This window comes from Thunnus thynnus, chromosome 6, assembly GCF_963924715.1.
Source record: "Thunnus thynnus chromosome 6, fThuThy2.1, whole genome shotgun sequence".
In the NCBI taxonomy this organism is placed as follows: Eukaryota; Metazoa; Chordata; class Actinopteri; order Scombriformes; family Scombridae; genus Thunnus; species Thunnus thynnus.
In genome coordinates this window covers 26,084,534-26,105,170 of record NC_089522.1, presented here as the reverse complement: position 1 = coordinate 26,105,170, position 20,637 = coordinate 26,084,534, and the positions used below count along the sequence as shown (strand labels likewise).

Here is a 20,637-nt window from a genome sequence, read left to right as displayed (position 1 = left end):
GGGGGAGGGGGGGCGATGGGGTGGGGGTTAGCTGAAGATGTTACAAGTTTATATTGTGGAATAAAGCCCTTTTGTTCTATGGAGAAGTCTCGTCCTTTCACTGGAAAACGATTAAAAAAAAAAAACACCACTAGATGTCCTCGTAAACTCAGAGGCAGCACATTAATCCATCTCTGTGTCTAATTAACGTTTACCGCAACACATGTTTTATTTAAGTAAAATTACTAACTCGGTTGTCATTGTGGGTTACATGAAGTTATTAAGAGTTAATAAAAGATACAAACAAAGAAATGTGACCTTTAAAGTGGAGCTATTATTTCATTGCAAAGACTTTAATTTCTTTCTGTGGGTGTCAATAAATTAGATCGGTGATGATATTAAAAAAAAAGAAACCACTCAGCTAAAACACATTTAAACAAAACCAGTTGAAAGCTTCAAGTTCAGTCTGGTGGATTATTACTCCTCTGGCTGTGCACAAGCAGCCTTTTAAGAAAGAATTTAATGACTTTAAAAGCCTTTTCTGCTGACAAACTTAAAAATATTACTTTTTTTTTATTCTTTTCTCTCTGACTTCAGTTTATGATTTTGCTCTTAAATCAATACATTTTAACAGCTAAACCTTGGTGCACTTCTAAGACTTTTTAAGACTTCAGACAGACTGAATGATCCTGCTCTTTAAAACGGGTCATAAAGACAGAGAGAGAAAGCTACTGACAGCAGGTTCAGGAGGAAATCCATCAGCGTGAGACTATAAACCAGAGTAGTGATCATCCTCAACTTGCTGTGTTTTCAAAAAAAAAACGTGATTTTCTTGCTCCACCGGCTCATCTGACGTTTTTCTCTGTGTGTACCTGCTTTTTAAAACGAACCCAACTGTTGATTTTGTCAAACCAACAAACCTTTGATATCTCTCTGATAGATGTTTTCTGTTTTTTTCCACCCTCATTATTATCTTCTTCACTTGCACGGTCACCTCTTCGCTCCACCTCAATCTAAACTCTCAACCAACAATCAACTCTGAGCCGTCTGTGAGCTCTCTGCCCGACAAACACAGCAGCCAAGCGTCCAATTACTTTTGAACCCCTAATCTTTGGGCACTGTCTGTTAAAAGGGCTTTGTCTCCCACACAGTGCTTTCTATACTGATGAAAACCTACTCAAATTAAAAACTGACACTTTAATGTAGTATCCATTACTTTATTTCAAATTGATGTGCTGAAACACAAGAGTCTGTGTGTCCAAATACTGTCTGGACTGTATTTATACAGTATATATATCACAAAACGAGCAGTGACATCATCATCTATCCTATCTAATCACATTCAAGATGTCACAGGGCAAATAAATACATTAATGTGAATAGACAATTGATACAATAAGATAAAAACATGTAATTTTCTATAATAAGATGCCAGAAGTTAACAAGACACAAGAGGGCAACAAGAGACATTAAAAACATGAATTATGTGTCAAATTTTCAATTAATATGAATATAAATGTAAATAGACAAAGAGGAATATCACATGCTGTGTGTGCATTTAGATCCTGGATGGAAATGAAGGATTGTGTGTGTCAGATGCTTTAGACTGTGTGACTATAAAGCATCGATGGCAGGTGTGAAAAAAGCCTTAATGTCACTCGTCATCAAGCAGCAGCGACGGCCTCTCTGACGGCTGTTGAGTGATGAAGAACTGCAGGATAAAAAGGTTGTTGTTGAATAGTTTATTTCTATAGCAACTCTCAACAACGAGGAGGTTCAAAGTGCATGAAAAGGATTCAAGAGAAGAAACGCGATTCAATAGAAAAACACATAAAAATAGGATTTAACTGAAAAATGACTGATCTGATGTGCCATTAACTAGCTACAACAAGTGAGGTTTTATCAGGGTAAAAACATATTGTGGTGTTTTGTTTTTGGAGGCTACAGGATTGAGATAAACCCCGTGATCTATTATTATTATTATTGATCAAATGTACAGATCAGATACTTTACAGTGAGGTTTTTGTTGTGCTTTTTGTCTTCTGGATCCTGAAACATTAAAACAAAACACTGAGTATCTCCAATGAGAGTTTAAAAAGACACAGAGCAAAAAAATGTTCATGTCAGTGAGATTAGATGATGTTTTTTATTTTATCAACACAGTTACCAAACATAAACAACAGCAATGTGATTGTTTCAGATCAGAGCTGTGATTATTCAGATTTTGTATCATGATAAGTGAAATAAAGCTGTATGACATTAATAAATCCAATGTTACAAAAGCATAAACTATTATATATCAAACTGTCATATTCAGAACATATTTCACACATTTCTGCTGGACTTCTATCTGGAGTCTTCTTTGTTTTGAGGAGAAATTTCCTCCTCTTGCAGCAGGAAGTGAAGCTCAAAGAGTGAAAACAGCTCCTGATGTGAAGACAAATTAAATTCCTTTACAGGAATCTGCTGCCAAACCAACGAGCCGTTTAACGACCAGACAGACAAAGACAGTTCTTGTATATCTCCTCTGCAGCGGCTTGTCTTCAGTGCAACGTTCACAAGCACGACATTCACAACAACAACAAAAAAACAATGTCCACCTTCAGTATGTCTTTGTTGTACAATGAATGAATGAACATTAATTTAGCTGAGATGCTTAATAGCCTTTTAGACATTCGGCTCTTAATCTGCTTCTCACTGAAGGGGGAGCCAAAACCCGACAGAGCGAGAAGAGGAAGCCAAAATATGACAAACATGGAGGAGGGTCATGACAGAATAATAAATACTGACTCCACAGATTTAGATGTACAGTAAATAGTGTGACATTAAAATACATGACCTCATGCAAAAAATTACAAAAGAAAATAATGCTGAAGCAAAAAAGGACCAAAAAAAGATTTTACTTAGACTTAAAGACCAAAGGGTCTATCAGATGTGACAACATAATACAAAACTATGCAGACAAACAGAAAAAAGGCTTGAACGACATTTTAAGTGAGTTTAATGAGACTCAAACTCCCCGAAAAAAGACCTTTAATGGGTAAAAACTGGAAACAAAATTAGGAGGAGCAACAGAGGAGGAATCCGTCCTCTAGGACAGACAGACATGAAATAGATGTTGTGTGTACAGAAGAGAAAAAAAGAAGCAAATTGACAATATAGAAAACAGAAAACACATAAACACTGCTAGTTGCACAGACTGGAAATGTGTAATAAACAACAAAAGTTTAGTTCAGCACCTCATTAACTTTAAATAATATATAATAATACAAATAACCTTGAATTCTGTTGTGTTCTGTTCAACTTGCAGCATTTCTGTATTTGGTTGTTTTCTGTATTTGCAGCATTTTTTTTTAACCTGAATATGTATGTGTTGTCAGATCTGGTGAGGATGGGAGGTACTCTTACCATATGTAGGCCTACTATACATACATATATATATATACACACACCATATAAGTACTCTCACTATATAGTAAACTGAATCTCAATAGACTGAAAGGCTGAAACTACACTGCTGAACATGAAACAGCAAAACCACAAATGAAAATGAAGACTTTTCTACAAAGACGGGCTCCTGTAGTGTTGTACTCATGATTATAAAAGCTTGAACAAAAAGGACTCTGGATTATTTTGTCTGTAAATACTTGTTAACTCCAAGAATTTTAAAAAGGTCTTGCTGAGATTAGTTGATTAATTGAACTATTGAATTAATCGCCAACTATTTTGATAATTGATCAATCGTTTGGAGTCATTTTTAAGCAACAAAAGTCAAAATTCTCTGATTTCACCTTCTTGAATGTGAATATTTTCTGGTTTCTTTGATCTTCTAAGACAGTAAACTGAATATCTTTGTGTTGTGGACAAAACAAGACATTTGTAGACGTCCCCTTGGACTTCCGGATACAGTGATTGACATGTTTCACCATTTTTTGACATTATAAGAGCAAACAACAAATTAATTAATAGAGAAAATAATTGAGAGATTGATTAATAATGACAATAATCATTAGTTGCAGCACTAGTCAAAACAGCTGTATCATGAATGAATATCCATTAGCTTTCAGACCCACCAACACATTAACAGGATGGATTTTTGTCTTTGCACATAGTTGATAAAAAATAATAGTTAAAATAAAAATGTAATCTGAAATATATTAGATCTGGTTTAACTGGTTGACTCAGGAAGTGACAACAGCTGTAAGGATATTAAAACTTTTTTTTTTTATTCTCCTCTTGATAAACTTGCATCACTTCAGTTGATCCGTCTTTTATTCTACACATCTGGCTTGAAGCTCGATCACCAGTGTTGCACTGAAATGACAATAAGAGACCGTGAGTCTGCAGTTTGTGTGATGAGTCTGAAGGACGGTCAGTATTCATGGGGTCTGTTTGTAGGACGCCAGTGAAACGGACTCTTAACATAATCCTGTTTACTTTACTCACAATCTAATCATAAATCTGTCGTTTATAACTTCTATATCTATAATATATGACTGTCACCGTGGTAATAACTAGTTAACTTGTTTGTTTGAATAAAAGCAGGAACATTTTTGTTTGACCAACACGGCAGCACTGTCCTCAGCACACAATCTATCAAATTGTATTTGCAGTCATAGGTCATGATGATGCACAGCCTCTGGTCTGTCATGAACTCAACATCCGTATTTAGCCGATGTAATGAGGAAGATATGCAGTCAGAGAAACTCATCTGATCCATTCAGTCACTGGGCCGTGACCAGCTGCGAGTTTCATGTGGACGTTTGTCATGTCAAGAGTCACAGGAAGCAGACACACAATGACAGAGGAAATATGTAAATATAAAGTGGACGATCAACTGAGGGGAATATTTATATACTTCTGGTAATGTAACTATAACAACTACAATACAGAAGTGCTCAGTGTTTATCACAGAGCTCACAGTGAAAAAGTCTGGTGAACTGAGAAAATAAAAGGTCATGAAAACAGTGAACATGTTGGTGTTTAGTTACATCAATAAACAGACTGCTTGGGCAACTTAGAATTGAGTGTGTGCTTTAAAAAAGTGTGCTTAAAGGAGTTATCCAGCGATTTAGTGTTAAACTTCCATAAAGTTTGGGGGAGTTTCAAGAAACAGATTAAATTTTTTTTTTTTTTTTTTTTTAAGGCACCAGAGGCCGAGATGGTCTGTGTCAAACTTAAAATATGTCCTCATCTTTCAGTCTCTGTACTCTCAGCAGGTTTTCTGTCTCAAGTCTAACTCAAGATAAGCCCTATGACATCATCAGGGTTAAAAAACATTAGACGTCTGTTTACACAGAGTCGTACTTTACATGACAAATAAAGTGATCTTTATGTGTAAAATGGCTTGATTGCCCCTTTATTTTATTAAGGTACCAAAAGGTGAAATGCTTAAAGGATAGCAACAACAGTCAGGAGCCCAAATGAACACTGACACATGTTTTTCTCGCTGTGATCATTCCTCCTGTTCATACTGGCCATGAGAAGATCCCTTCATAATACACTTTCCATGTAAGTCCAGTCCATTTTATTTATATAACACCAAATCACAACAGCAGTTATCTCAGGGCACTTTTCACATAGACTGTGTTCTTTATTTAAAAGAGACCCAACGTTCCCTCATGACCAACAGCAGCAAGAAAAACTCCCTTTAACAGGAAAAACCTCAAGTAGAACCGGGTTCTAGGTGGGCGGCCATCTGCCTCGACCGGTTGGGTTGAGAGAGAAAGAGGGAGGGAGGGGGAGAGCAGAGAGACACAGAGAAGCACAACAACAACAACAATAACAAACAATAACAACAATTATAATAACAGAAATATGTCTAATAATAATAGTTAGTGATGGGGGACAAAATCCACAGTCATCCTTCTGTGAAAGAATGTATTTAAAAGTTTATTTGAAGCTAATATGAAGCTTCAAGTCGATATCTGTCAAAGTCTTTTTAGTGCCAAACTCCGCCTTTTTGTTTTGATCCTTTGACTGCAGCTGAACAGGAAAACACTGTCCGTTGAGACACAAAGAGGGAATTTTTTGCTAAAAAGACTGAAACTGTGGAGGATATCCACTTTATTTGACTAAATCAGATGGATGAAGACTCATTTTATCTTCAGATAAACTTTTAAATATATTTTTGCTCAAAACTAGGACTGTGGATTTTGTCCCTCATCACTTACTGTACATTGAAAGCACATTTTTAGGGGATCTTTTAATAGTCAGTATGAACAGGAAGAATGATTACAGCGAGAAAAACCTCTTTTAGAGTTCATAAAGACATCTGACTGTTGTTTTAGACTTGAAAAACTGTGAACATGTCCTTTAAGTCATAGATTTTATTATTATTATTATTATTATTCAGTGAGTCTGCATTGTGTAGCAGTACACAACAACCTCTCAAAGCAGTATGAAGGTGACTAAACTCTCCTGCAGCATTTTGCTGATCATCAGACACTCCAAACACCAAAACATTGGCAAGACAAATGTGTCATGACTCAGATGTGCTTCCTTCACCACAGTGACCACAGCTGGAGAGCTACGTGGGTGCAGCTAAATATCACATCACCTCTGTGTCCACTGACTGCTGGCAGGCGCTCAGTCTGCTCAGCAGCACCATGTGATCTAAAAGTTAAATATGTACTGACTTATCAGATTACTACTCGAGAGGGACACAGTACATATTGCAAGTGCATGTATTTCAGTTTAGGAAAGAGTCGACACCAAACGGCTGCATCACACATGTTACACGTGTTACACATGTTACAGATGTTACACACATGTTTTGAATGATCCATCCAGCGACGAGTGAATAACATCACAGAATTTTGATCTAAAAATACAATGAAACAGGAACAGAACTGACTCACATTCATGCTTTAAACCACATATATGACAGACACCTAAAACAACAAGCTGAGATCAGATGATGACTGTATAGATGTTGAATATAACATAGTTGTGATGTATAAACTGATCTCATTGCAAATCTAAAATGCCTACGGGCACAAATATGAGACTTTTTAAGTCACACGGGGGCCATCAAGCACTCATTATTGGATTCAACTTCAAACGTCACCTCAAAAATCACCTGCCAAGCACCAACTCTCAGTGCAGCTGTGCTATTTTTCACAATCTGAAAAATGTCGTACAACGTTCTCTCTGCAATATATTTATATACATATCTTATCTTATATCTTATTTTCTTCTTGGAGTTTTTGTGCATCAGATATAATATCAGAGATGTTATGAGATGTTCAGCTTTCTGAATAGGAATATAAACAAAGTGTATATTGAAAAAATTTGATATTTTTTAAACGTTTAAACAGAAAACACGTGTTACTTTATATGAGATGAAATTCAAAAAGAAACATACAGTTAAAATATGCACTGCTGTTGGTATTATATCTCCTCCACTGATTCTTGTCACTGCAGTAACACTACCTAGAAAAGATGCATCATACACACATCAAGATAAAACCTTTTTCAGTCATTTCAGAGTCTTTTAGATTCCATAATCTTTCATATTTATCAGCTTGTTCATGAAATACATTTTCCTTCCAGATTGTATCATTACCACCTGTAAATACAATCAATTACTTTCCTGGTCTACTCCTAAAAGTAGCAATATCAAACTGTGAAAATACTTGATTATAACATATTAGAACAGAACAGAACACCTTTATTGTCATTGCACAACAGGACTGAAGGTACAACTTCCTGAAAGGTATTAAGAACAGGATGTTCTGTAAATAGAGTTACGAGAACAGATAAGTAACATACACTTGAATATACGTGATTCATACACCTCAGATACACAGTGTACATTCACACACCTGTTCTTGTGTACTTCATCTACGTGCTCACATTCATGCAGACGCACTCACTAACTCCTAGTTACGTACGTATATATCAAAGTAAAAATAAATAAATGAGTAAATAAACTAGCATTGATGGTAAACTTACAGACATTCTCAGTTATTGGATGGTGAGTATTGCACATAAAACATAAGGAAGCTGCGGGTTGGGGGGATGTTAGGAGGGCAGAGTTCAGTTCTCTGATGGCTCTGGAGTAAAAATTATTCACGAGTCTGGAGGTGCTGGTCTTGATAGACGTGTAGCGCCTTCCAGAGGGGAGCAGGGCAGAAAGATGGTGGCCGGAGTGGGATGAGTCTTTGATAATGTTTGTGATGCAGCGGAGGCACCGGGTGCTGTAGATGTCCTCCGATGTAGGCGGATGTGTGTTGGTGATCTCCTGGGCATATTTAATGACTCTCTGGAGAGAGACTTTTTGTCAGCTGCAGAGCAGATGGCATACCACACCGAGACGCAGTAAGTGAGTATGTTCTCTATGGAGCAGCGATAGAAACTGGAGCTGCTCGGACAGGTTGGCCTTCCTAAATGTCCTGAGGAAGTAGAGTTGCTTCTGTGACTTTTTCACCTGAGAAGTGGTGTTGGTTGTCAGGTCCTCAGAGATTTGGGTGCCCAGGAATTTGAAGATGGGAACTCTCTCCACTCTGTCTCCATTGATGTTTAGTGGAGCCAGATCCTCACCCTGCCTTCTGGAGTTGATGATCAGTTCTTTGGCTTTTGAGGTGTTGAGTGCCAGGTTGTTGTCGGAGCTCAACTCCACTAGTTTCTCCTCTCTGTAGGCTGACTCATCCCCATCACTTAAAGGTGTTTGTGCTGTGGATTGGAACACAGTCATGGGTGTGGGGAGCATAGAAGAGGGGGCTCAGCACATAGCCTTGTGGTGCACCAGTGCTGAGTACCAGGCTGGGGGAGTGATGGGGCCCTAATCTCACTGTGGGCTGACTGATACCCAGATTGGGGATTGAGCTGTTTGGTGACCATTTTGCTGGGGATGATTGTATTGAATGCAGAGCTGTAGTCTATAAACAGCATCCTCATGTACAGTATGTCTCCTGGTGCTTGAGTTGGGTCATTGCCGTGTGGAGGGCTGTGGCAATGGCATCCTCAGTTGACCGGTTGGATTTAATATGCCTTAGGACCAGTCTCTCAAAGCACATCATGACAGTCAGTGTTAGTGCCACTGGTCTGAAGTAATTTAGGTCACTGATGGTTGTCTGTTTGGGGACCGGAACAATGGTAGCAGACTTCAGGCGTTTTGGGACGGTGCACTGTGACAGAGAGCAGTTGAAGATGTTGGCGAGTACCCCTGCCAGTTGTAAACCCTCTCTTTTATTCCATCAGGACCAGCTGGTTTCTGTGGGTTGACACTACTTGGTAGGTCAACCCACAGAAACGTTGGTAGTTAGCAGTGGTGTTGTCCCAGTTTCTACCTCTTCCACATGAGGGATCTTATAATGGTCAGTATGAACAGGAGGAATAATTATGGCAAGAAAAACCTGTTTCAGTGTTCATTTGGGCACCTGACTGTTGTTTTAAGTCAGACTTAAACATTTATGAACCCGTCTTCTAAAAAGAGGACAAAAGTGTGTGTTTGAATTTAACTTTACCTTCACCTGGACAGCTGTGATTGGCTGACCGTGGTCCAATCAGAGGCAGCTGCTGTCTTGTCCCTTCCGTACATTCACTCTGTGATTTAGCGCACACACATCGGAGCTCGGTGAGTGTCTTGTGAAGCTTTACTTCTGTCTTAAATAAGCAGTTTGATAGCTAATTATCCAGCATGTGACTTAATTAGTTTAGTGATAAGTCCGTAAACATGTGTTTGAGTCCGATGAAGAAACAAAAACGACTTCTGGCTGGAGTAATTGTGGGTAAAGTAGCTTTAGCTCAGAAGCTAGAGGATCGTAGTTAGAGGCTAACGGTGGCTAACGACTAACTAACGAGCTGTCGATACAAACACGGGCTGTAGTTGAAGTGGTTTAATGTCCGACTGTGTCTTGTTCGCCTTCAATTTGGTAGTAGTTTATTCACATAGTAAACGGGAATCCGGCTGAGGGCTCAAAGCAAAGTTTGAAGATATATAAAAGGAGATTAGTTACTTCTTCTAATGCTAACTGGCGAGCTAACGCATAGCGGCGTTAGCTAAACAGTAACCGTTAACTTAATATGGAGTTTCATGTTTCTCAGACAAGAAATAGCGTTAAACTGTGAGACCAACTTTCTTTCGCTGGCGAGCCAACATGAGTTAAACCTCTGTTTGTGCTGCACAGCTCGCCGTATCTTATCCAGGCTAACAGCCCATAACGTTAGCTGGCATTTACCAAATGCTGCTAGCTGCATGTTAGCGGTCAAGCGGTAGTTTGTCGTGATTAAACTAGTTTTTTGCCAACGCCTGCTACCTCCAAACTTGACGTTAAAGTCACTTTTAATTTCTGTCGACCCCGTTAATTCTACAGACTGTGGTGCATTTATTTTTAACGGTGTTAGTCAGTCAGTTGCATTGGGAAACTAATAGCCACACCCTTCCTTTCGAAATCAACTACGCTGCAAGTTGGCACGAAAATAAGTTCATTTTCATTTTATTTAGCAATCAAATACCAACGTTGCACAACTCGTTTAACTTATAAAGTCGTACTTTTATAGAGTGGACTTCTAAAAAAGTTTTATAAAATGATGTCAGCTAGAAGTATGATTGTGCTCTTCTGCTATATTAAAATACATTTGTGGTTTCTGTATGTTGATATGAACCGAGTTGTATTTATAGCCATAACAAGCTGAAAACATAGTCAGTGGTGGAAGAAGTATTCAGATCCTTTACTTAGGTAAAAGTACAAATATAGCAATGTAAAAATACAACATTTCAAGTAAAAGTCTTGCATGAAAACGCCTACTTTAATAAAAGTACAGAAGTATCAGCAGCAAAATGTAGTTAAAGTATTGCAGTAAAAGTAGTGGTTTGGTTCCTCTGACTGATATATTATTATATATGACATCATTAGATTATTAATACTGAAGCATCAGTGTTAGAGCAGCATGTTACTGTTGTAGCTGCTGGAGGTGGAGCTAGTTGAACTACTTTATATACAGTTAGCTAGTTTAGTCCAGTGGTTCCCAACTTAGGGGTCTGGCCCCTCCAAAGGGTCACCAGATAAATCTGAGGGGTCATGAGATGATTAATGGGAGAGAAAAGAAGAAAAAACAAAGTTCTGAGACATAAATATGTTCTCAGTTTTCGGACTTCTTTTCTAATCTTTGATTGTTGGTGAAATATTGGATCATTTGAACATTTATTGAAATGAAACCATGTGAGAAGTTTAGAGGGAAAAATCACTATTTGGTGGAGCTGTTAACAACTCATAGACATATGAAACGTGACACCGACTACACACTGCTTTTTGTAAGATGTCAAAAGCAAAAAAGGTTGGAAACCACTGGTTTCATCTTTAACAATGTGTTGTATTTTAAAAGCTTGTTATATTATCCATTGTGTCAAATCTTCATCTGAAAAGTAACTAAAGCTGTCAAATAAATGTAGTGGAGTAGGAAGTACAATATTTCCCTCTGAAATGTAGTGGAGTGGAAGTATAAAGTAGCATCAGATGGAAATACAGCAACAGGTCTTTTAATGAGTAAGTTTTATTTGTTACGCAACATGTGACAACTGACCTCCTGACATAGCGTAGGCGCACACAGCACATTGATTGGCAATAAAAAGTTATCCCTCAAAAGGGGTGATTACGTGTGATTGCACACACAGCACAGCAGATGCAAAACTTGAGCAGGTGACTATAACCATTCTTCATGTTGGATGTTTTTCCAGTTGTATCTGCTGTGTCTGCCTTTCTAAATAGACAAAATATTGAGTTTTGTAGTAAATTATTCCAGTTGTATGTAGAACAGAGCTGATTTTAATGTAATTGCATCAATGTTGTTATAATTTAGGGTCAGTTTCCTATCTGAACAGTTTGGTGTAGCCCAGCTTTCTGGCTCCCAACCGACCCTCAGCACCCTGTCCGCTGACATCAGTGTACCTGAGGATCCACCGGCCCCCTACCCCGTCCCCCCACGTCCCCAGATGTAGAGGGAGTTGTCATCTGCAGTAGCCGTGTACACAGTAAGTAACCGGTTTTCACAGCATGAATATGTTTTTTGTTTCACTGAACAGATTTTGTGATAAGTCCACTTTTTTTGCATTTGTTAATGGGGTCAGATTTTTGTTTATGCATTGTTGTCAGTGTGCAACACAGTGTTTGTTACACAATTTTAGCATTTCAGCCTCTCAACAAGGAAGCACTCTTGTCAGCAAAGCCAGCAAAAATTCACGAGTAGGATTGGTGAAGGTTGTCAGCTCGAGTGCTTGATACTTGAAAATATGCGAGTCCAGGCTCATATCTTATCAGAGGAAGGCTTAGGTTCGTTATCTGATGTCAAGGCTTTTAGGCAAGTTTTCTGACACCCACATAAATATGCATTTTAAACAGTATGATTTGCTTTTACGCACATTTCTAGGCTAACAAAAGCATCAGGCACATGTTTGCGTCATCTTTAGGTGCACCACCTCGCCCCGGTAATGATTTCAGTGCAGTGTTCATGCATGCACCCTCTGATCTCTATTTTCTGTTTGTATGGTGCACTTGAGTAGAGGAGGGTCATTACAATGGCCCTTTGTAGAGGGCCTCGTGTGCCTGTCTCTCGCTGTGGGTTTCTGGTGGTGCTTCATACGTCGTAGTTAGAATTGCAAATGCCGGTCGAGTGTGACAGAGTGGTTTTTGTATTGTTTGTCTCAACGTTTGACAAAGGTCCCACAGACCTAAGTGTGATTAGTAGATTCAAAGAGGTTGTTAAATGAGAATTTACTGCGCATCACCCCCTCTTTGACATTTATACATCAAATGAATAATACATTTGCATTTTAGAATAGCGTTTAAAACACAGCTCCTTTTTAATTTTTCCATCACACGTGCTCGTACATGTTTGTGAACAGTATTGTTATATCATTATTGGCTGCCCTAGATATCTTTTTTTTTTTCCTTTGCCACCACTAATTATCTCTTAACACCACCTTCTAGTTTAATTTAATATCGAAAATGCAACTCAAGATGAAAATTCTGTAATTTCTCTCTCTCATTCAGTCAAGTCTCCTGTTTTTGTACGCTCAAAGTACACAGCAAATAAGGCAGGACTGCTTCAGTTTTCTTTGAAGTACTCGCATATGAAACCCACAACGATGTCAGGTTTTATTATCAGTATGAGGACGTGATTGTACCAGCGTTCACACATTTTGACGACAAAGCACAAAAAGACACCGGAGAAGAAAAGCATTCTGTATCTTTTATTGGCTGCTTTAATGATACATTAACTATTAAACTTTTTAAATCTGCAAAGATAGAAAAGATTTTGGCTCTTTAAATTCACTCGATGGTCTGACTGATTGTAAGAAAAAGCCTCTTTTCTTCACCCTAAACATTTTCATGCCTGTGACTGTTCTCCTGCCTGCCAGTTTTTTTTTTCTAGGCCACGTACTAAACTGTGTCAGGCTGATGGAGTTGATGATGGGTCATCCTTCGTGGCCTTTCTCTTCCATATTGTAATGAGATTAAGTTATTTGTGGCACTGGAACTCTTACCTGCCAACTGCTCTCCCATTTTCAGGATCTATTGCGGTTTTTGGCTTCACAGTCTGTCTTTTAGGTTGAAGTTTTTATTATAGAGGCACTTTGTTATTCTCTGATGCCAGTCGGTGCTTCTATCAGGTGAAACACTGGACTGAACTCCAGGACTTCAGAAACCAGTCTTCAGTTTCTTTCAACCCTTCTTGAATTTTTTTTAAAAATGTTTTTTTTCAGAGGCAACGCCCCTATCATCATGACAACTGAAGTCCCATGGTAGTGGGTGGGAAACAGCTCTTTTTTTTTTTTGGCAGAGGAATGACGTTTTAATCCTATGATGACAGTTTGTTGTAGATACTGTATTGACAGGGCGTTCACACTGCCATCAGCGTAGTTAATGGTTTCAGTGCTGTACGTACACAGCAAGTAACTTTAATCTGCTGCAGCAAAAAAAAAAAAAAAAAATCTTTAGTTGCAAACAGACTGGACTTCAGTAATTTGTCAATGATGTTGATGACAGCCTGAAAGCAACGTTGGGGGAGATTTGACACTTAGCATTTCTTTTTACACCTCCTCAGTGCAAATGGAATATAGTTGTTCATGGACGCTGCAGTCAGATGATTAAAATAATTAATCAGCTTGTTTAGATTTAGCTGATTTTTTTTTTTTTTTTTCCTGCAGCTGAAAATGACTCAGCCACCCTTTTTAACTCACTTTAAGGACTCACTTCTCTGTCCTTTCACCGCAGACCCTTGTGCTGTCCAGTGAAGTTGCCTCACCATGCGTGAGTACAAGCTAGTGGTGCTGGGATCAGGAGGCGTGGGAAAATCCGCACTGGTGAGTGACGGCCGCTGCCGTGCGAGGCACAGAGCAGGACTGACAACAGTTTATTACAAATTTATAGTAAAGTGATGTTATTGATGTAATTGTGTTTTTTTACAATATTTTAGTGCTAAAAGTGAGTATTTTTACAAAGAAATGTTTAAAAATTGAGGTGGGGTGGGGGGCGACAGTAAGCCTGAGACAGGAATCTTCAAGAATATAAATGATCTTTGTGTTGATGATGAATCATAATATTCAAATATACAATTTGGGGTATTTTTATGTTGTAAAAGAGATTTGAATGAAATAGTGCAGCATGGTTCGCTTCAGTCTTGCTGTCTTTGCATCATGATAATTGATAAGTGCACCAGTTTTTGACTAGTAATGATTTACTGTCTTGACATTTTCCTTCTCTTCATTCGTCCACTTCAGACAGTCCAATTTGTGCAAGGCATTTTTGTGGAGAAGTATGACCCCACAATAGAAGACTCCTACAGAAAGGTAAGCTCAGGAAAAAAAAACCCACTTCCTGATCTTTTTAAAAGCAACTCAGTGATTGGTTGTTTAATCCATAAAAAAAAAATGTTCCTATTTGTTTTCCTCCGACAGCAAGTCGAGGTCGACGGGCAGCAATGTATGCTTGAAATCTTGGACACGGCTGGAACAGTAAGTCGAGTCAGAAACAGGAAGCAGATGCAGACGTACAAGATGAATGCAAACAGGCCTCTGATGAGTTCTCTCGTATTCTTGCTTTGTAGGAGCAGTTCACGGCTATGAGGGACCTGTACATGAAGAATGGTCAAGGCTTTGCTCTGGTGTACTCCATTACAGCACAGTCAACATTTAATGACCTACAGGACCTCCGGGAACAGATCCTGCGAGTAAAGGACACTGAGGACGTAAGTGTGATACTCCCAGTTACAGTTTTTAATCTGTATCTTATCTATCAAGTAATTAAGTGGACTTTTTTTACAGTAATTGTTGTAGCATAGAGGAATGTGAAACATGACAACATGGAAGTATCACATTAAGATACTACGGAAATATATAATTTCAATGTCTGTCTGATATATCTTATTCCTCTGTGCTATAGACCTGCGTTTTTGTCCAAAAACTATTACAAACACGTCAATGAGCTACACCAAGAGGTCAAGAGGTCGCAGTTTGTACCACAAGAAGCTGACAAAGCACTGTAAACGGAACCGCGCCCCCCTTGTACAAGGAACTTCTCTCCTGAGACTGAAAATGTGATCCCTGTCATTAGACTTTTGAATCCTTTCTAAACAAGCTACAGTAACCAAACTCTTTGTGGCGAAGGAACTTGTCACCCAGTGCAGCGGTGTGGCTCATTGGCGCGTTTTTAATAGTTTTTGGACAATGGAGGTCTATGACACAGAGGAATAAGATATATCAGGCTTTTCATACTCACATAATACTTGTAAGTAGGTTCAGTTCATTGCTGGCGCGGCTCTGCACAAGAGATTCTTTGATGATATGAAAAATATAGAAAATCTTCAGCCTTATCCTTTAACATCAGTAAAAAAAAATCACATACTTTTGCATGTTGTTGCAAATCTTAAAACAGAAGAAGAAACTTGAAGAAATTCATAAAACACTTTATCCTTCACTGTATCTGATTCAAAATGAAGACATGCATAGTTTTTATTGGGCAGCGATGATGTTATTCGATTATTCTGTATGTATCAAGATTAAAATGGTTAATTTTTCCCCATATCTCCCGGCCCTGTAATACTGTACGACACCTCCTCGGTCTACAGAGAGTTTCTCTCCAGCGATAACCTTTCAGTGTCTTTCTGTATAATGTGCCTGTGTAACCTTGCACTGCCTCATTAGAGTGCGCACTGTGGGGGAGAGGGCAGAGCGAAGGGGGACAGGAACTTTGTGAACGAGGGTGGAAATGTCAGAGCTGTTGTTAGATGCTATCTGTCACTTTCAGTCTCGGTGTCTTCATCTTTTGATCTTCAGAGATCTACAGCATGCTGTGTGTGAGCGTTATTTATTTATAGCAGGTCGCTTAATTGGACTGTATATCCTGGTTAATGTCTCACTTTGCTGTCGAGTAGCATTTACTGTAAAGATGAACTTTAACCAGGACTAGGTGATAAAAACATATGGTAGACACAATATATTAATTTATGTTCAGCTGTAAGAATGAAAATGTTGTACAGAACAAGACTTGAGCTTCAAATAAACTTTTTTTTTATGTCACAATCAATCAATCAATCAGGTTCCCATGATCCTGGTGGGAAACAAGTGCGACCTGGAGGACGAGCGTGTGGTTGGGAAGGAGCAGGGTCAGAATCTGGCCCGTCAGTGGAACAACTGTGCCTTTTTAGAGACATCAGCTAAATCAAAGATCAATGTTAATGAGGTGAGTTCAAATACTACATACAGCATGTTCACCGCAGAGATGAGCTACTGAGGTAATGTGAAAAAGAAACCATGTGAGAGAAAAGGCTTTCTCTTACATTTCTGCATTAACAGTGTCAACAAAAATCCAAATTTATCTAAGTGACTTTATTTTATATTGAGAGCTTCCTTATTTCCTTTTTAGTATCCTCTTCTTCCATTTCATGATGAAATGACTCAGATGTTTCACTGCAGACTATTAGTGCTGCGATCTCTGAAGCAAACAGTTGAGACCGTCACACTTTTTCCTTTGTTGCAGATTTTCTATGATCTGGTGCGACAGATCAACAGAAAAACGCCGATGGAAAAGAAGAAGACAAAAAAGAAGTCGAGTTGCACACTGCTCTAAAAACGCCCTCCCACAGTAGCTCCAGGCCAGGTGAGTGGGTGTCGAGACAGGACGTGCACGGCTCCCGCTGCTCACTGAGCTCTGGATTGTCACTTAACATTTAGAGGTCCGCTGCAATAATTGTTTAAAGTAATTTCATTACTTTTGACAGCGAGCGACGAGGTGTGGTAAATGTGTTACAGTAATAAGAATAACACAGTAAATGGAGTTGAAAGCTTTATGCTGACTCATTTCTGTATGTTTAAAAGCAAGTTTGTTTGGTGGAATTGAATAAATTAAAGCCCTCTGGTTCCTTTTTGCCTCGTGGGACCTTTCAGATGTACCGTCCTCTGTTTTAAGATGTAGTGTTGAAGGTTAAAAATGTTACCTTTATTTAGGGAAATCTGAATCCAATGTTCAGTGATAACCAAATTATTAAAATCTGAATATGAGGAAGTGCATTTTTAAGGCTTCACCATTAAATTTTATGCAAGTTTTATGTAAATAATGTAAATCTTTAAGCCTTTATTGAATGTTCTGGCTCCATCTGCTGTGGGAACATTGTAACTGTACTTCAGATAAACCAGTTTTTTTCATGTTCTGGCCCATTTACTATGATCGATGTACTGCTCTCATACACTACACTTAAAATGACCAGCTGCTGTGCACCAAATTATTTTTGTATGTGGATGTAAATCACTGGTTTACAGTCTTCTCACTTTGATATGAAAACCAGCCTCTGGAGACTTAAAGCATGACTGAGACAAAGAATAAACTTTAAGTCAACACAGTATAGAGAAAAACATTTTTAAAAGTATGAAAACACGACAGCAAAATGTGTGTGATATGTGTTAAAGGGCAAAGATGTGCAAAAACACTGGTATGGTCCTTTTTTTTTCTTTGGAAACGTATTGATGAGTTCTGAGACCGACGTGATCGGACTAATTTAGCCGCACAGTGTTTCGCATTTAGTGGATTGTGTCAACTCAAAATCTTCTGTGGTGTGACCTGAGAGGATGTGGTTGTCTCAACATTCACACCTGCAGTATTTGCAAGTAGTCAAGTACTTATACCTTGGTGACACATTTCCAGTTACTGCCACAGTGCCCGTTAAGACTGAAACCATGTGGAGGTTTATCAGATCTCACTAGGGACACAATTGATCAACCAAACCATCGTGTGACTCACAAATACGTGACTCGATGGAGCTCAGATGCTTTATTGGTTTTTTTCTAATTCTAAGTCATGAACAAATAAGTAGGAACAACTGTACATCATGTAAAAACACATCATTTTAAGTGTAAAGTACTAAAACAACAGGGGAAGCAATTACATGATGTTATCTAAAAACATATTGGCCTAATGATCATTTAAAAAGACATAACATGATATTTTAAATGCTTTCTGTCTGATAAAACTTGTCAGTTTAAGAGAAGGAACATATGACTTAAAATCATTGCTAAAAAGATATTTTTAATATTTTTATGCCAAATATTATTTCCAGTCTCATTAAGAAGAAACTATTTTTGATATTAAGTGTGATATTAAGTGATTTGGGACGAGAGTTCTGCCATAATTTAATTGTGATTAGACACAAATAATATTCAGGCTGAATCCAGAATGACACAAACAACTTTTATTTATTTTATTATTGTTGATCCTAAAACCAGTTTTTAGGCGCAGTACTGCCAAACACTGGACTAGAGTAGCATTAAGTGTGGGTGAAGTCTGCTGCATGTTTAGTCAATTAAACTTTATTTGTATCACATCTTTCATACAGGTTAGTATAATTCAAAGTGCTTTACAGATGACTGACGAGCTGATAATAAGACAGTATAGATGAAAACGGTAAACAATCGGTGACTAATTCACAAGAATACAAATGAAAATGTAATAAAAACAACAATAAAATAGATTTAAAAAATAATACAATAAAACTTAAATAAAAACTTGATAAAATAGATAAAAGACTGACAAATAAAATAAGAGGGATTAAAACATTTTAAAACAAGCAGCACGTTTCAGATGTGGGAATGAAAACACACATCAGCACTGAAAGTCTTTAATATCGTTCAGCGTATTGAAACAAACACAAGTGATCAGTTCATTGATCTTTTTGAAACCACTGTTTGGTTTATTTTCTCCACTGTGGAATAATTTCTAGTCTGGTCTTATTTTAATAAACACCCAAAACGGATTTAATCTCTAAAGCCAGACTTCTGTTTCTCTGCAGACGGCTCATGTTCGACAGATTTATTCTAACAAGTTGTACTGACATTATTTTTTTTTCCTCTTGTACGCAGAAACTTGTAATGATTAACTGTTCCCAGTGGATCATGCCAGCATTCCAAGTCCTCTCCAGAACATTTTGAAAGAAGGCTGACGGAGAAAACTCACCGCTCGCAAAATGGCAGGAGACGGCACATAACTCAAGATACTCTTCTCTGCTTTTTAATGGCAAAGAAATCCACCTCTTTTTTTTTTTTTCTCCTATCATCAGCCTGATGACAACTTTGTTTTTTTGTTTTTCTTCTTCTCCAAGGTGTCTTTCTTTTGGAAATATCAATGTTAAAGAAGAGGCCATGGGTTTAAATCCATATACTGTACGGGAGTTAAAATGTTTTTATTAAAAGTAACATCAATCTTTGGCATATTGTGACAATACGTTCGCATAAGATACCATGTGAAATGTTGGCCTTCTCTTACATCTCTGCACTAACAGTGTCAACGAAGATGCATCATTGTCCATAAGTTACTCGCTCCTACTTACAAGGATGTGTATTGACGATATAACATCTTTCCTAAGTGACTTTGTTTTATATTGAGAGCTGCAAGCCTTCCATATTTCCCATAATATATTCTATTTCCATTTTTGCATAATAAAGCTAAGGAAATTAGTATTTTATAGACTGATGGGGGGGAAAAATGGTGCGTTCTGATTTGTGTCTTGAGGCTGAAAATATATTGTACTAAACCGACTCTAATATTGCTTCTTGTGTTACCCTGTCACAGATGATTTTCCAGCTTTTATGAATGATTAAATTTTAGTACATTTTCATTATTTTTGGTCTGGGTTTTTTCCTTATTGAAACTGTTAAATTACTTAAATGTTTTTTATTATTGTTTTAATACTTATGAAATGTTTCTCCTCAGCAGATAATAACTAGGAGCAGCAGCACCTCGACAAGCTGAAAGCGTTTTTCTGGAGTCAGAAATGAAAACAAAAGTCAGCACAGTTTGTGAAAGAGGAACTCTTGACTAGAGGCCCTCAACAGCAGGCACAGAGGGAGTGGAGTGAAGGCAGCTAAAAGCAGAATAGAAACTGATCAGATGATGACTCTGGCAAAGTGAAGGCGGAAGGGTTTCAGTCAGCTGCTCCACCTCAGAATGATGGTGAGACACAAAGGGCCTCTTTACGGTGTCATAACACATAACTGCAAATATAATTTCCTGATGACCCGTGTCTGTATAACATGTAAAAGATTTACACCAGAACACCACGCTACAATAACATCTACACGCTAATAGGGGAAAAAGGTCTGAGTACTTAATGTTTAAATACTTTAGTGGGTAAATGTTTATCACTTCTCTTCAACAGACGTCACAA

General features: G+C 38.0%; 1 protein-coding gene across 2 annotated transcripts; it reads left to right on the top strand.

Annotated features, from left to right (window-relative positions):
- The first annotated feature begins 9,456 nt into the window (after nt 1-9,456).
- Nucleotides 9,457-20,091, top strand: LOC137184898 (ras-related protein Rap-1A). 2 transcript variants are annotated; one of them, XM_067593011.1, is made up of 9 exons: nt 9,457-9,559; nt 11,785-11,956; nt 14,199-14,287; nt 14,705-14,773; nt 14,882-14,938; nt 15,031-15,171; nt 16,521-16,664; nt 16,962-17,081; nt 19,334-20,091. In XM_067593011.1, the coding sequence occupies exons 3-8, from the start codon at nt 14,231-14,233 to the stop codon at nt 17,049-17,051; spliced, it is 558 nt and encodes a 185-aa protein (XP_067449112.1). In that variant the 5' UTR covers nt 9,457-9,559; nt 11,785-11,956; nt 14,199-14,230; the 3' UTR covers nt 17,052-17,081; nt 19,334-20,091. The 2 variants fall into 2 exon arrangements, with proteins under 2 accessions (XP_067449112.1, XP_067449113.1); XM_067593012.1 differs by having other exon boundaries at nt 9,483-9,559; nt 11,807-11,956.
- The last annotated feature ends 546 nt before the right edge of the window (nt 20,092-20,637 follow it).

Coding starts and splice junctions, on each gene's coding strand:
- LOC137184898 (XM_067593011.1), top strand. CDS start 14,231: ATGCGTGAGTACAAGCTAGTGGTGCTGGGATCAGGAGGCGTGGGAAAA. Junction 14,939..15,030: donor TCTTGGACACGGCTGGAACA/GTAAGTCGAGTC, acceptor CTTGCTTTGTAG/GAGCAGTTCACGGCTATGAG. Junction 15,172..16,520: donor GAGTAAAGGACACTGAGGAC/GTAAGTGTGATA, acceptor TCAATCAATCAG/GTTCCCATGATCCTGGTGGG.